General features: G+C 41.3%; 1 protein-coding gene across 2 annotated transcripts in view; it reads right to left on the bottom strand.

Annotated features, from left to right (window-relative positions):
• BBS9 (Bardet-Biedl syndrome 9) overlaps positions 1 to 17,923 on the bottom strand; it is a 226,820-nt gene that overhangs the window by 114,584 nt on the left and 94,313 nt on the right. For both annotated transcript variants that reach the window (XM_077916509.1, XM_077916510.1), the window contains one exon: positions 16,175 to 16,397. In XM_077916509.1, the coding sequence (XP_077772635.1) occupies positions 16,175 to 16,397 (223 nt within the window). The remainder of the gene's footprint in view (positions 1 to 16,174; positions 16,398 to 17,923) is intronic.

Below are 17,923 nucleotides of genomic sequence, written 5' to 3'. Positions count from 1 at the left end.
CAAATAAATAAGGAATCTAACTCTCCAACTGCCAAATCTTCCTCTACTGAATCATTACAGACATTCACGTAATGCCCTCTCACCACTAGGAGCAAAGACTTAAGTCAAGGGCAAGTCCTGCTCTGTGTATACAGTGGTACCTCGGGTTACATACGCTTCAGGTTACATATGCTTCAGGTTACAGACTCCGCTAACCCAGAAATAGTACCTCGGGTTAAGAACTTTGCTTCAGGATGAGAACAGAAATCGTGCTCCGGCGGCACGGCGGCAGCAGGAGGTCCCATTAGCTAAAGTGGTGCTTCAGGTTAAGAACAGTTTCAGGTTAAGAACGGACCTCCGGAACGAATTAAGTACTTAACCCGAGGTACCACTATACCTTGTTCGTAGCTACTTTGCACATGATGGCAGTACAATTATGTAGCTGCCTTCGAATATAAATATTTTAAACAAATGAGCAATTGCTCTTTCTTATTTATTTATTTATGTATTGCTTTATTTATTCAACAAATTCACAGGCTATTTTTTAAGAAAAACCTCCGCAAAGCAGCCTACAAATAACACGTCAAAACATAACTGATAAGATAAAATGTAACCGCTTAAAACATCTACTTCATAATTCTACTAAAAAGTAAATGTGAACATTATCCAGCATAACCTGTATATGCAAAAAGCAGACCAGAGTAATATTTCTACAACCCAGTTTACAGTTAACCACTGAAGGATACAGTAAAAAAAAAAAGGGGGGGTGGATTTAAGGCCTATCTATAATTATCAAGGGATGGGGCCAGCTAGATTTCAGGTGGGATCAAATTTCTTTGCTTTCTGATAGCAAGTTCTCTCCAAGAAAGAGTTCAATTGTAAAATTCTTGCTTCAGGAGGAATAAATAAATAAATCACTTGTTTTCAAATAACAGTAGTGGGGGAAACCTGAAATATATGCTTTTCAATACTAGTATTTTATTATTAGTTTAGGTTGCAATTTGTTATTTCAGTTATAAATTCACATACAGTGGTGCCTCGCAAGACGAAATTAATTCGTTCCGCAAGTTTTTCGTCTTGCGATTTTTTTCGTCTTGCGAAGCACGGTGTCGGAAAAGTTTTGGAAAAGCTTCAAAAATCACCAAAGTCTTCAAAAACCTCAAAAAAGGCTACCACACCGCGTGCTATGAGTTGCTCCTCGAAGTCAAGTCGCAACTGTATTAACGGTGTTAAGAAAAAGAAAACAAACTTGCAAGACGTTTTCGTCTTGCGAAGCAAGCCCATAGGGAAAATCGTCTTGTGAAGCAACTCAAAAAACCAAAAACCCTTTCGTCTTGCGAGTTTTTTGTCTTGCGAGGCATTCGTCTTGCGAGGTACCACTGTAAACAATGCAACTTGGAATATTCCAGCAATGCCAGCCTTTTGCCCAGTAGTAGCTTTTTAGCAGTTAATAATAATAGCAACATATCAGAAATCACACTATTCTTTTCTGACACACGAGTGCAACTCCAGATGACCTCAGTTTATCAGAGGGCAGAATTTGATTGGCAAGCAATGTTTGAACTCTGCTACTAAGCACAAGGCCCAGCTGTCCCGTTATAAATGCCATCGACTTTGCCAGCAAGCACATTTTTATAGAAGATCTTTAACAACTATAGTCTTTTTGTATTAAAAGCAGATGAAGTGACATCTTCTAACAGTTCACTGTTTGATTCAAATCAACAGACTGACCTGAAAGGCAAAATGAGGCAGAGGTTCCAATTTCAATTCTACCAGGAAACAAGAGAAACTCATTGTTTTTCTTCAGTTTGTAACAGAATAGACTATTATGCCACGGTACAACTCATAATGAGGTGTTTGAGAGGATAAAGTTGTTGGTCACTCCAACCTTGGAAGGCCCCCCAAAAGGCCAAAAATGTTCCATGGAAAGTTCCGAAAATAGTTGTTTCTCAATAACTACCAATTTAAAATATATTTCACCAAAACACAGCCATACGTTTTCTGCAGCGCTCTTTTAATGTACACTGCTGCATTTCATATTTTAGGCAAAGGAACTAACTCTTTATTTTCTGTGACTTCAGAAAACCAACAAAAGCACAGGCGGAAAAGTAAAAGTAAATGGCAACTGATCTGATGGAGTTTTTAAAATGTCATTTTCAAAGTGTTCCAAGATTAGCTCAGATTCTCTTGCTTAGAACTAATACTTCCCGGGGGCTTTATTTTAACTTTCTTACGGTTACATATCAGTATGCTTTTAGTCTTAATACTGAGTCTATAAAATCAAAAAAGTGTGTGACATATAATGTATTATTCCGTAGTGTTCTCACTCCACAGATATGCCTTGCCCAAAGTGGATGGGGCAACCCAATCAGAACGGTGGGATAATAATAATAATAATAATAATAATAATAATATGGTATAGGACGACCGTATTTTCATTGGAGAAATGTTGGAGGGTATGCAGTCAGAGATAACAATACAGTGGTACCCCGCAAGACGAACGCCTCGGAAGACGAAAAACTTGCTAGACGAAGGAGTTTTTCGTTTTCTTAGCCGCTTCGCAAGACGCATTTCCCTATGGGCTTGCTTCGCAAAATGAAGCTTGCCCCGCAAGCTCCGGGGATAGCGGGGAAGCGCAGCGTGTCTTCCCCGCTGTCCCCGGACCTCTTTTGAAGCAAGGGGCGGCGGGGAGAAGATCGCTTCTCCCCATTGCCAGCCCCGCAATCTCCGGGGACAGAGGGGAAGGCACGCGTGCCTTCCCCTCTGTCCCCGGACCCCTTTTGAACCAAGGGGCGGCAACAGGGAGAAGCAATTCTCCCCGCTGCCCCTTCCCTTGCTTTAAAACAGGTCCGGGGACACCTCTGTCCCCGGAGATTGCGGGGCAGGCAACGGGGAGAAGCAATCTTCTCCCTGCCGCCCCTTGCTTTAAACAGGTCCGGGGACAGAGGGGAAGGGGCGCACGCCTTCCCCTCTGTCCCCGGAGATTGCGGGGCAGGCAACGGGGAGAAGCAATCTTCTCCCCGCTGCCCCTTGCTTTAAAACAGGTCCGGGGACAGAGGGGAAGGCGTGCGGCGCTTCCCCTCTGTCCCCGGACAGTCTCCATAGGAACGCATTGATTGATTTTCAATGCATTCTTATGGGAAACCGTGCTTCACAAGACGAAAAACCTCGCAAGAAGAAAAAACTTGCGGAACGAATTAATTTCGTCTTGCAAGGCACCACTGTACTGAGCTTGGTGGACCAGTGGTCTGACACAGTATAAGATAGCTTCCTGTGTTTCTAACTATTACTGAGGCCAAGCAACACACATTATTTAAAATTGCCAGCACGTTTGCAGGTCTAAGCATGGTCCGGTATGGATAGGAAAGAGATTTGTCTGGATTCACACTTTCCAAGGCAGCACGTGAACCAAAAAAGCAGCTACCCTTCAAAAGGTGCACTTTTGAAATTTTGTAATGCATTTCTCCAATAAAGAAAATGCACAGCTGCATGTATTAGAGGAAAACTGTGTGCAAAAATACATATACTAGTGAAAATAACTTACAAAAATGAGTCCTGCTGGGGGACAAGCAGGGTATGCATGTATGTATGTATGTATGTATGTATGTATGTAAAAGTAAGTAAGTAAGTAGTTGTTATTTGTATACCACCCTTCAGGGTATATGGGGTGTTAGGGGAGGGGTAGTACATCTGCCTCAGGACAGTTCTGCTCAAGATCAGCCAGTGAGGTTCATGGCTGAAAGATGATTTGAATCTGGATGCCCAATCAAAATACAATGCTCTAAACATTGGTAAAGTTCCACATTGAAATTCTTAATTCAGCTCACTAACCGCAATCTAAGGCACCAAATGCTTTTAGGTAACCAAGGTTGGAAATTAGATCAAGGGTAGCCACACTTCAGTTAGGAATTGTTAAGAAGTGTCCTCTTGTTTTAAAATGTTATATATTTTATCTTTTCTATTTGCTGTTTTAGAGCTTACTGCTCTCTGCTTTGGAGCTATGACATATTAAAAACATTTTTTAAAAATATGAAGTCTTGTTATTTCAATAGAAATTTAGTTTAGTTTACACAGCAAAAAGATATCACATTTGTTTATAACTTTTAAATCACTGTGCATATTACATACTTTGTTACTATAACCAGTCATTTTGGAAAACATAACAGATTTATGAAGTTTCTTCCTTATAAATACACTTTTTCCTGTGGTTTTAGGGAATTGGTTTGTGCACCAGGTGCAGTGGGATTACATCTGACCACATATGCCTAAGAAAACAAACTGTACAGAAAATAAAGTACAGTGACAAATATGGTCATCAGTGAAAAATACTATTTGCCCATTATTTTCACCAACAGCTGACATCAACACGATTAATCATTTTTGACTACTTATACTTTAGCTGTACATATTAAAATTTAATGATTTCAGTGCAAGGAGCCAGCAGTACGATTCCATAGACCAAGGCATTAATGCGTTGATCTCAATTGTACTTAGAGGAAGGGAGTTGGAATGGTAGGGCTGCCAGCTACATTTCGCAGTCCAAACCAACCAGTGAGTCCCAAGTCTCCAGTGGGATTCTAAAAAATTCATTATGCATGACTTTTCCTCTTTAAATTACTATTATTATTTTTCTAAGTGATTGCTGTTATCTTTAATGCTTCGTTTCCTTCATTGTCTAGTGCTTGATAGATGCAACATCAACTAAGCAATGGAGTGTTTTCTCAATAAGCAAATAGATGTCTTTCTACCATGTAGCATGCTTATTCATCTTACTACCCCTTTTGGCATTTTACTCAGGGGAATATAAATATGCAAGGGATGTAACAGACTACATCTAGCAACTCAAATTGGCATTTTACTCAGGGGAATATAAATATGCAAGGGATGTAACAGACTACATCTAGCAACTCAAATTGTATTAACTAGTGCATGTAGATTGAAACTTACATCTTCAAAATTAACATTTGCATTGGTGCAGGCTAGTGTAATGATGTTCGACTTGGCCCTGGGTTCAGGTCTTAGCTCTGCTGTAATAGTATACAGAATACCTGTGCTTGGCCTATTGCTCAATATCCAAAAAAACAAAGTGCTGCACCAACAAGCACAGAAAAACCCCTCTGCAGCGCCACAAATTCAACTTAATGGTGTAATATTGGAAAGTGTCAATCACTTCTCCTATCTGGGCAGTTATCTGATGCCGAAATCCAGCACTGCCTGAGCTCTGAGAGTGCAGCTTTCTCCCAATTGAAGTGTAGAATGTTTGAGGACCAGGACATTTACAAGGAAACCAAAATGCTTGTTTACAAAGCTATCGTACTACCAACCTTACTGTTTGCTTATGAAACATGGACCACTTATAAACGGCATCTCCAACTCCTTGAAAGATTCCATCAACAGTGTCTCTGGAAATTTTTACACACCACTTGGGAAGACAGGCAAACTAATGCCAGTGTACTGGAAGAAGCAATGGTCATCACTGTCAAGGCAATGGTTCTTCAACATCAACTTCGTTGGACTGGTCATGCTGTTTGGATGTCCGATTATCATATTCCAAAGCAAGTACTCTATTTCAAACTTAAAAATGGAATGTGCCATGCTGGTGGTCAACAAAAGAGGTTTAAAGGCAAATCTAAAAAAATGTAGTATAAACACCGACAACTGGGGAACACTGGCCTGCAAGCGTTCCAATTGGAGAACAGCCTTTACCAAAAGTGTCATGGGCTTTGAAGACACGGGAACTCAGGGCGAAAGGGAGAAACGTGCTAAGAGGAAGGCACGCTTGGCAAACCTCACCATGACCAATTCCTGCCCAGAAACTGTGGATCCAGAATTGGCCTCCAAAGTCACTTAGGGACTCACTGTTAAAACTGTGTTCATAGAAGACAATCATACTCGGCTACGAGTGATCACCAAATAAGACTAATATAATTTGATATTACCATATGAGACAAATGAAGCTATAGGACGTAGGGCACAATCCCTAAACACTGTAAAGCCACTTGGTCATGGGCAGGTCAACATAGCAATTTACAGCTCCAAAATATGTCTAGGAGGATTCACTGCATGGTTGGGGAAGTGTAGAATTGTGCCAGCACAGAACTTTTGCGGTTCTTGTTGTTAATCACCAAAACATTTACATAACCTCAACTAACTTTCCAGGGGGCAAATGCAGACACTCAAGTCTCTCTATTTGGCCTGTGAGACTCTTCCCAGAACACATCCCCTCCGTTCCACATTCCAGAACACATCCCCTCCGTTCCACATTCCCTCTCCGCAGGCCATTTCCCTCACCCCCACCCCAGCTTTTAACTCTGCTTCCATGTTTTTGCCTGACTGGAATATGTATTTAAACGCTGATGAGGCATACCCCTCAACCATCTTGATTTGAGAGGGACCTCCCAGAATTACAGAAGCCATCCTGGCTTCTGATTGGATCCCGGAATGCCCCATTGTTTGGTCTTGCGCTCTTGCGCAAGTCAGCTAACTTGCACCACAGCACTGTACCAAAAGACAGCTACATCCTACAACAGCTTGGGACCAAAAAACGAGTGTCCCAATTTTTATCAGTGGCATGTTGGAGGGTGTGATAATGCCTTAGGCTTGCCTGGATGGAGGACAGAGAGCTGTGTATGAAGAGTGTGTGTAGAAACTAGCCTACTATTAAACTTAGCACAAGTCTTAGCATAAGACTTTGCCGCTAAACAGCTGCACGATGGTCAAACACATTTAAAAATAATAATTCAAGTCCTTCCTATATCTCCATCCACTGGACAAATTATGTAAGTAAAGAACTTTGTTATTTTTAAATTACATTTGAAAGACTCACTTTGTGCCCAGTGCTGCTCACATACGTAACAAAGCAGCAAAATTTTAAAAAGCAAACAGTAAGGCTGCTTGGGGAACAAGGATGCTCCAAAAGCCTGGCTGGGTAGGTCTTGAGCTCTGTGCATCCTCAGAACTGATGTATGATATCTGCTGCAATGGCTGTGCCAGACAGGCCTCATAACAAGATGTGGAGTACAAGCATTCCACATGGGGCTGGGTTTCAAGTAGTCCATTAAGTCACATCGTTTTTCTGCTTAGAAACACAGAGGAGTCGAAACTTTGCCATAGGAAGACTTCTGGAGTAGGATTGGCGGATTCGAGGAGACAGTTGATTGCCAGAACGGTTTGCAGAGCTTCTCTGAGTTCAAACAGATTTACTATAAAAGGTGGGAGTTGGCGGGGAGGGGGAGTGTGTAGCATTGAGGGGGGTTTAAAAAAAGAGTGCTTGGCATTTTCCTTGTGAGGCCTAGGCTCCTCCAGTAGCCCTAGTGGACCACCCTCTACCGTATGCCCCACAGTGCATAGTTAAACTATGGGATACACTTTTACGGAAGGCAGCAATCGACACCAACTTGGATGGCTCTAAGAGAGAATTAGGCAAAGTACAGTCTGGAGGAATTTTAACTTGCTGCAGCTGTAAGGTGTTTATTTTATGGTTGTATTTGCTGAGCCATTTTGCATTTTATACTTTTGCTTTATGGTTTCTGCATGTCAATAAACAACAGCTCAGTGATGACACACAGACTAGTAGTGGCTGTGTGAGAAACGTGGAAAATCAGAGCGAAAGGGTCTGCAAAATTACCACCTTTTTTTCAGCATGACGGAAAACTCATTTGTTTTAAGGGAGTTACATTCCAAAATAAGCCAATACAGCATATGTTGTGCTCTGTAAAGGCATCACACTTTATCAGACATGCCCCAATATCCTTTTCTAAAGAGATTCTCCTACTGTTCCGGCTATGAGAGGGGTCCTTCCTACCTCTGATTGCTTTGATTAAGGGTCCTTAGCAAAGGTGCTGCCTGCCATGTGATGTGCAGAAGCATCAGAGCTGCCTTCACATTTTATGCTCTAACTTTCTTCAGAAGTGTCCAATTAAATTTGTTTTTTAAATGCAAACTAAGAGTCTAGGGTCCCAGCTGGCCTTGGGCCCCTCAAAATCGAACCCCTTCTGTCCATTTGTCAGCAGCCCTGCCATCCCCCTTTTCAAGTTGGACTTGGTTTTCTGCCACATTTGTTTTTCAAACCCAGTCGTCATGAAATTCACATCTGGAGAAGGGCCTAATAAGTATGTGATTCCCTGACTATTGCACGTTTGAGAAGCCTCGATTAAGATTTTGTGGCTTGCAATACCAGTTTTCAGAACCTGTAATGTAAAGGAAACGGTTGCATAATTCTACCCTCAAACTCTTACACAGGTGCAGTACTATTATAATGGCAAAACCAATAATAACCTTGAATATATTATATTGTATTAGTAGAAAAACTCTGATCGTACTGGGACAGCCTACTTGGGAAAGTGTAGCCGGTTGGTGTGTTTTATCAGCAATGCATGAGACGGCCACCTCTGTGGCAGGTTAGATCATCACCTCTTTTTTGTATTCTGCTAGCATGAAGATTTCTATTTCAACAAGCTGTTGATTTTACTGCTCTTTAAATTAGTACATGTTAGATCAAGTTCTCTTGTTTGATGCTGTTTTGGGGGAGTTATTGCTATGTATCTGTTTCTTTCTGGTAACTGAATTGTTACTTTATTAGAAGCTTTACTATGAAAATAAATAAAACTAAATCAGTATACCATTCCTTCTAGCTCATTTCTCTCCCACCTTGCGTTGTGCACTTGCCCACAGGCATGTGGCAACAGTAATGAGCTCCACCAGGCCTTTCCTATCAAGCATCCCTTGCCACCGTTTATATTCAGCTTCTGACCCAAGGTTAATTTTGCACAGGGCTCTCCTCTTCACCCACAACCTCCCTTATCATTCCCCTCACCCTTCATTACTCATACATAAAATTACCCCTTAAGCTCTTTGGAGGCAAGAACCATATGGTCTAATATAATGAAGTGCTTGGTGCTCACATGCTGATGGCACTAAAAACCACCATGACCTTATTAATGCTACATGAATATCTACAGAACAAAATCTGGAATAAGTCTCGCAATTACTTTAACAGGCAACAAGACACCCCCCAAGAGTTTTGCAAAATATATTCTAATGTTTCTGCCCCAACGTTTTCCAATCATTACCCGGGGGCACCAGAAGGCTTCGTCGTGTGTTGAAAGATATATGCCAAGTTCAATACCCGTAATCATAACATTAAATTTCAAGTATTTGGCAACAGTTGCTGCAGGAGTGCATGTTGGAGAGAAATTGCATCATCTTTCAGTGTCTTAAGTTTTAAAACATGTCCATTACAAATAAAGCATTTTATAAACCCTCAAAGCAAATACTACGAAAGTAAGGTTTAATTTGCCGAACTCTTGCAGAACTTCCATGTGTGAGAGATGTTTTTGGTGGTGCCCTCAGAAAAAATTATGCTAAAGTTTTCAACACAGCACTGAACACTAGATGAAGAAAGTTCTGAAATGAATAAATAAAACCCCTTCCATCTTAAAAATTAAAGTTTCTAGTCTGATCTATGAATTCTAAGATTAATTGTATCTGTTAAAAAAAAGGTGTTATGACAGGAGAGATTGAGAGATGGATTCAGATTGCAATAATTTTCTTAAGCACTTTGGATAATGTAAATATTTGACCTGGTCATTCAACTAGTGTTAAATTCAATTCACACATTGTCTGGCTTATTTACTCCTGCCCAGGAGGTAAAAAAAAGCAGCCATAGCTACTTAGAGAACATTTAACCTAGTCTATTTCTACCTGGCCTGGGACGTCAGGTCCTCAATGGTCTCCAGCTACAGAGGCTGCTCTGGTTGATTTTGCAAGACTTATCCCAGATTTTGATCTGTAGGTATTGGCTCCTGCTACAGGTGCAAGGCCTGATCCTGAAACTCTAGCTGGCTTTTTTCCACCTGGCCTAGAAGGGTAGAGCCCTGGCTGACTCCAGCTACAAAAGCTGCTCTGGCTGTTCAAACTAGAATATATTTTATATGTTCAGTGAAATGTTAATGTTTGTTTGCCAATATAAAATACTATATTTAATAGAAAATACTATGTTTAGAAATGCACAATATATTTACAACAGTGGCTCTGATGTGCATATACTCAATATGTACATATATTGTACATATATAATCAATATATTTGTTTACTGAGCTTGTGAACAGCTTTTTAAACCTAGTGGACAAAATGCTAGACATGAACCTGGGAGTGCTGGGGTTCAAATTTCCCCTCTGCTATAAATTCAGAGAGAGCACTCACACCTAATTCTCACATTATACCTACTTCACAAGGTAAAAGAAAATAGGATTGTTCAGAATTCTGTAGTGTGAATTCTTAACACCAGCCCTTGTTTTCCTTACACAGTGAGATACCAGAAGCAGTGTAAAAAACTGCAACACATTAGAAGGTTTACAAAGCAAATAAATATAAGATTAGTTGCATTAATTACAAGAAAATATGAGGAAAGTTCAGTCATAGAGTGGCAGGAAGCTGAATGCAGAATTATGTTTTGGATGACAGAAAAATCCAGGTCAATAAATTTTTAAATAGGATTTCAGTGACTGAAGGATTCAATGTATGTTTGTAAATGAATTACTCAGTTCAGCAGGATTCTAATCTAATAACGGTTTCAGTGAAAGCCTCATTCATAAACTTCCATATACTAATGATCAATGGATTGGTTTTATATGGTAGTCTTTGAACATGTGTTCAAATATGCTTCTTCTAGGATTTAAAATTTGATGGGTCAAGACCTCTATTTATTTATTTTAGATAATATGGCTATAGTGAGAAAATCTATAAATAACACCCGCTGGAGCACACTGCATATATTCTTAGGAGAAGAATTTCAAGGCATGATTTATGACACTGGTTCCCAATTAGCCAAGTACTGCCAAGCCATGAACCCTCAACTTTTGAAAATGTCAATATCTCTGTGGTAGTTTTTATTATGTGAATGGTGCCACCGCACCCTCCAGAGCAAACCCAGGGTGCGCATCTTCCAGGCCATGCTCCTGTGTGAGTCACGTGACCCATGTGACTCAGTGTCAAAACTTGGAAAGCCTCCCTAATTGTGTTTGCAAAAAGCAGCTCTCAAAACACATCTAAAAGCTGCCATATACTGCATGCAGCTTACAAAATCTAAAAAGAAGCAACCAAAATATACTACTAAAAATACTTACAGAATTCATTCACTGAACTTAACCTTAAAAAAGTTTTGCCCACCCACAAGGAGTCATCAGGGTGGTCTAAACCACGTTTCAGCAAAGCCTATACAGTCTTGACCCATACTAATGATTGGCGGAGTTCCTCAAACCCCTTTACTTCCGTCCTAAGCCAGCTGTTTAAGATGATGCCAAAGGCAACACAGTATAAAACACATTTTGATGTGACTTGTAGATCTCTATCATTACATTCATAGAATGGCTTCTGAACATCTTTCACTCCTCTCCTACTAATTATACTAAACTGGCCTTCAAAGTGTCATAAACTACATTGCAAAAGTAATTTTTGAAAGCCGCTCCCAGCATGACGAAGAAAACTGAATGGAACTGAGCAAGGAGTATAATGGAAACTTTATTTCACGTACTGTCCATTTACCCACAAGGCACACTTTTCTTCCAGTAAGTTCATACTTATTTACATATATAGAACCTTAACATTACCCACGCCCACTTGAACTGGAAACGACACCACAAGTACTAAATGACATTGGATGGGATCCAAATAGCTCATAAGATTCATTTAATGGGCTTGTGTTAAGCCAGTAAAAATTTTTATACTCCCCCCCCATTTGTCCAGCAGACCTCCCCCTTCCAATGCCAAATCACATACAGTGGTGCCCCGCAAAACGAACGCCTCGCAAGACGGAAAACCCGCTAGACGAAAGGGTTTTCCGTTTTGGAGGCGCTTCGCAAAACGAATTTCCCTATGGGCTTCCTTCGCAAGACGAAAGCCCATAGGAAAATCTCCGGGACAGCGGGGAAGCACAGCGCATCTTCCCCACTGTCCTCGGACCTCCTCCATAGCCTGGCGGCGGGAGGAGGTCTCTCCGCCCCCCCCCCGCCAGGCTGCTCCGAAGCCTGGCGCAGGGGCGGAGAGACCTCCTCCCGCCGCCAGGCTTCGGAAGGATGCTCCGAAGCCTGGCGGGGGGGCAGAGAGACCTCCTCCCGCCACCAGGCTTCGGAAGGATGCTCCGAAGCCTGGCGGAGGGGCACAGAGGTTTCTTAAAAACCCCGGGACAGCGGAGGACTTCTTCGCTGTCCGGGGTGATTTTAAAATGCTGGCGGGCGGCAGCGAATCCTTCGCTGCCGCCTGGCAGCATTTTAAAATCGCCCCAGACAGCGGAGAAGTCCCCCGCTGTCCCGGGGTTTTTTAAAATGCTGGGGGTGGGAAGAAAAGCCCTTGTCGTTCCCCCCCCCCAGCCTTCAGAAGAGGTCGGGGGACAGACTGTCCCCGGACCTGGTCTGAAGGCGGTTTCCATAGGAACGCATTGATTGATTTTCAATGCATTCCTATGGAAAACCGTGCTTCGCAAGACGAAAAACTCGCAAGAAGAAAAAACTTGCGGAACGAATTAATTTCGTCTTGCGAGGCACCACTGTACTACTTTTGAAACTCCCTTCAGTTTTAAAAGTATTTCACTATCTGGTATGAGGAGAGTGATGTTGCTTCTATTGAAGAAACAAGACGAAACCCTCTTGAGCTTATCTTAAGTCTAATTAAGTCTATCATGCTTTTCCCCCACCAAAAAAAACCCCCAAACTGACCTCTGTCAGCTATGTCCAGGTCAGTTTATTTTGGATTTAGCTGCCCTCTTGCAGGGCATAATAGCCACATACTAGGAAAACATAGTGCATGAAATGGGCAATAAAGTAAAAACATAGTAACATTAATCAGGTTCTGCCACTGTGATGAGTGACTCATAAGGTCATGGCCCTAAAGCATTATGTGAGAAATAAGTAACTACATAGCAACTTAGTCAATGTCAGAGTTTATTTATATTTGCAATGCCGTCTAAAACTGACTAAAAGATTAAAAGCCTATTAAATAAAATTTATATATATGTAATGGTCTGGATTGTGAATGGGAAGTGTGTGTGTGTGTGTGTGTGTGTGTGTGTGTGTGTGTGTAATTTTCCACACATACCAAAACAAACATGATTTGCGGTCTTATTCTTGCTACCTATAAACGTTTGCATTTAATATTACTCTCACTTCATCCTTTAGTCAAGGTGACTTTCAGAATCCTAAATAGGAAACAACCCAACCATAAGATCAATTAAAATTTAAACACACAAACAGCAATACTAAAGGAACGAGTGGTTGCACAAACTATTTTAAACTAAAGGCTTTTCCCCCCTAGAAGTGTGTGTGTGCACTGAGGCACTTTCTTGTAAAGATCCTTCAAAGGTTTGGGGAAAATGACTGCAAAGGTGCTCTTCCCAGCTACAACTGATCTTCTTCCTTAAAAGCAGGGCTTTGGGACAGGCCAGTCCAACATCACCCTAAGCAGTGAAGGGATTCATTAGGAACAACATAATTTCTTTTAGTTCTTTCCTCCAGAATCAACTTTAAAAGCACTTAGAACAAAAAAATACAACACCAATCCTTCTGAAATTTGGTATCCGTCTTACCTAAGGGCATCTCTATGATGCGTATATGCTCTTTTCATATAAACTGACCATACAAATTGATCCCTTTTTAACCACCCCAAAACTTGCAGAGAAATGACTGCAACTTTCTTATGAAATTTGGCAGCATTTATCCTCCTCAGAGGATAAAGGACTAGCATGCTTGCGAATTTCATTTAATTATTTCAAAAAATAAAGCAAAAAAGTTAATGATGGTTCCAGGGCAGGAAGGGAATGAAATCTCAGAAGCACTTCTGATCGAATCAGGCAGTTTCTAAAGCACCAAATCAACTGAATCTTGCTATTGGTGTACACCACTAGTTCCTTACTAACCTGAAGAGACTAACAAAAATGCAACGGAAACAAGGGAGAGAGCTAGCTGGGGTTGGAGCAATCTTGTGAAGATGCTACAAATGTCGAACAGACTGAACAAAGCTTGGAAAGTAAGGAGCAGATCCAGGAAGAATAAATAAAGTGGTCTCTTGGAAATACAAGCTTAAAAGACTTATCCTGAGAGAAGAGGTCTCCTAAGAGTAAAGGTAAACTAGGCTCAGTCCAAGGTTGGAGGAGAAAGAATGTTCATGCTGTTTTGGATATATTAAATAATTCCAGGTACAACAGTTCGTGTTTTCCATCACAGGATAATTAAGGCAGCCTTAGGAAATAAAGGGACACGGGTGGCACTGTGGGTTAAACCACAGAGTCTAGGGCTTGCCGATCAGAAGGTTGGCGGTTTGAATCCCTGCGATGGGGTGAGCTCCCGTTGCTCGGTCCCTGCTCCTGCCAACCTAACAGTTCAAAAGCATGTCAAAGTGCAAGTAGATAAATAGGTACTGCTCCGGCGGGAAGGTAAACGGCGTTTCCGTGCGCTGCTCTAGTTCGCCAGAAGCGGCTTAGTCATGCTGGCCACATGACCCGGAAGCTGTACGCCGGCTCCCTTGGCCAATAAAGCGAGATAAGCGCCGCAACCCCAGAGTCGGCCACGACTGGACCTAATGGTCAGGGACCCCTTTACTTTACCTTTTAGGAATTAAAGGTGAGGGCCTGAGCCAATCAAAACAAGGTTCCATGTCCTGACCATATCTTGAACTTGAGTGCTCAGTGCAGAACAATGGAGTGGAGGATCCTATCCTTAAGAGGATGGTTGATTAGGTTTCCAGTGTAAGTAGTGCCATTTGGAAGGCGGCTTTTGTTTTCACCAGGGCTAATTGATGACCAAATAGAAATGTATGCTCATGTTGGCCACTGGGAAATAGATCAAGTGAAGGGTTAGTTATCTGCTATTCAGAGTGTTTGCCCCTCCCAGACACTGAGTGGTAAGTGTGTCTCCTATTAATGACAGCTATTGTATTGCATTGCTTTTTCTGTTGTGCTTAAAAGAGTGAATATAAAGGAGAAAAGGAATTGGGGAATGGTTACGGCACCAGCTGAACCAAGTACCTCAGTTATGCCATTAATAATGAGCAAGCTCATATCTTCAAGAACATTGGGATTCCCATTTATGTTACTTTCACCTTGCAGGGATTCAGTATGAGCCTGCTGAATCACACTTAAACTATAGCAATCTCAGGTTCATAGAGAGCAACTCCTGGCTGCTAGCCGGAGAAAGAGAGCTGGGCATCATCAGTATATTGATCACACAGTGCCCTTGATGGTTTCTCTCCACGGTTTCATAATGATACTGAAAAGTATCAGCCACACTATCAATCAGCAGTGAACACATGTTGATCTCCTAAGGCTACTTTCTGAGTTCGCTTTGAAAGGAAGTTGGGGGGCTAACCCTTATCCCTCCATCCATTGCTCAAGACAGCGGAATACATTGCTGTAGACCACAATATCAAAACCTGGTGAGTTCAGAAGAATCAACAGGGGAAAACTTCCCTAGCTTATTTTCGGAATCTAACCTTAGCGCAGTTCCACTAAAGTTTACATATCAAGCCGTGAATCACTCTTTTCCGCCAGCCCCTATTAGATGTGCCCACATATTGTATCAGATAAGTAAAACAATGAAGGTTTGGGAAGACATTAAAGAAAAAGTAATGTGGATAGATTCCTTGCATTTGCTCTCTTAAGGCAGAAAACAGTTTCAGGAAGAAAACAGTTTGAAGCAATTCAGGGAGATCATTATAACAGGCTCCAAAACCCCAGTTGGGTGCAAACATGGAACTCCTAAAAGAAGAAATGCATGTCTTTGTCCACCTTTCAACTGAACTTAGCGGTTAGCTTGAAGGCAGCACAAAATGATCATCTGGGGTACATTAACTTCTGTATTAGTCTATTTATGTTCCTGAAATATGGCAGCCAGTGATCGAGTTTAGACAAACGTTAGCCGAAAATGGTTTTATTCTCTAATCCACTTTTTATTGGTTAGAAGGAAAACATAATGGATCATATTTAATGCTACAGCAAAGAAATACATACCATTCTAAAAATATTTGGCATCAAAATTGCACTAGCATATTTACTCAGTGGTTACACTGGAATTTCTGAGGGGGAGAGGAAAGTCATTTCTCTTGACTATGACAATTTTAATAGGAAACTTAAACAGCAAACCTAACCAAAGTTACATTCCTTTATTTCTGAACTAGGATGCACACAAATGTATATCAAATTGCTTACCTGCTGGAATCATTGTTTGCTGGGAGTCAAAGTCTGTATTTAGAGACATCCGACCCCCTTTGGCCAATCTATCGTAGAGCAAGGTTATGTGTTTCTTCAGTTTATTAGTGTCCTTGGGGATACACAGCTGATTGGTAAGTGTCAGTGCGTGGTCTTTCGAACTCTTGGACAAACACGTTTTCAACAAGTGAGAGACAGACGCATCCACAATTTCTTCCCAGCCCTGAAAGAGAAAAATATTTCTAAATTAAATGGAAAACATGCACTTTACTCCGGTAAAGAATGCACTAAGAAGATTAAACAAAAAAATTAAAGGAAAAGGTTTAAATTTTGATACTGAAATGGGCTTAAACGATTTACTAAACATATTTGTAAAATGAAAACAAGCAGCAAGAAAAAACTAAGGATTCTAAATATAAAGAAATGAACTAAATATACAGAATAGTTAATGTTAAAAGTGAGAGTATTTAACAATAATAGATTAAATAGGTCTGGTTTTCCAGTTTTTCTGGTACAGTTAACTTTCAGTTCTTCATACTGGTTTTCTTTCCACACAAAATAACTCCTTAAACGTCAACAAAATGCAGTTTTGAAATGGTTGTGTTCTATCTTTCCTATTTTTAAGAAATTAGCATGTGTGACTGAGACCAAACACATATACTTCTTATACCACGAGCCACTGGAAACTGCTGGTTGGTTCCCTGGACATGAACTGAGTTCCATACACATTTCACACATATTTGAAATTCCTTCACAGAGAGACTCCAGCATGAAATTGCTGAATTAGAATCAACAAGATTTTGACTGTTTGGGTTTGAAGAGAGACAACAGTTTCCTGTGCCACTACAGCTATTCAGGATTAACACAACAAATCTGCAATCACCAATGACTGCTATTATGAATGATTACTATGCTTATTTTGCAAACATTTAAGGTTTAACGTAATTTTCACAAGCTGTCCTTCCTACATTTCATGACCATTTAATAATAATAAAAAACCCCACAGGTGCATATATACACAATTCCCCCCCCCCCCCGCAATTCATGCCGTAATGAATTAAATATTTTAGTGTCACAAGCCTAATTGTTGGTTTAGTTCATGGGTAGACAAAGTAAGGCCTGGGGGCTGGATCCGGCCCAATCGCCTTCTAAATCTGGCCCGCAGACGGTCCGGGAATCAGCGTGTTTTTACCTGAGTAGAATGTGTCCTTTTATTTAAAATGCATCTCTGGGTTATTTGTGGGGCATAGGAATTCATTCATTCCCTCCCCCCATATAGTCCGGCCCCCCACAAAGTCTGAGTGACAGTGGACTGGCCCCCTGCTGAAAAAGTTTATTGACCCCTGTTTAGCTCCTACAGGCTAGCACAGGTTTCCCTCTAAACATTCTTTGTGAGAAACATGAAAGCTGCTTGATAAGGACTTAGGCTGAGAAGCAATGGACACACAGGGGCTTTTTTGTCCCGCCTTGCACTGCAATCCATGATGCCCCTGAATATCAGCTCCTATTGGCCAATAGACTGTAAAGGATGCTATCAGAAGATGAACAAACCCATGCTTCCTAGCACATGGGGTTAGTTCCCAGCCTGTATGTCCCGTTTCATTCTTTACGAAATATTATAAAGGGTAAAGGGACCCCTGACCATTAGGTCCAGTCATGACCGATTCTGGGGTTGCAGCACTCATCTCGCTTTATTGGCCGAGGGAGCTGGCGTACAGCTTCCAGGTCATGTGGCCAGCATGACTAAGC

The sequence above is a fragment of the Podarcis muralis genome, chromosome 12 (genome assembly GCF_964188315.1).
Source record: "Podarcis muralis chromosome 12, rPodMur119.hap1.1, whole genome shotgun sequence".
Taxonomy (NCBI): Eukaryota; Metazoa; Chordata; class Lepidosauria; order Squamata; family Lacertidae; genus Podarcis; species Podarcis muralis.
This window is presented reverse-complemented; position numbering and strand designations above follow the sequence as displayed.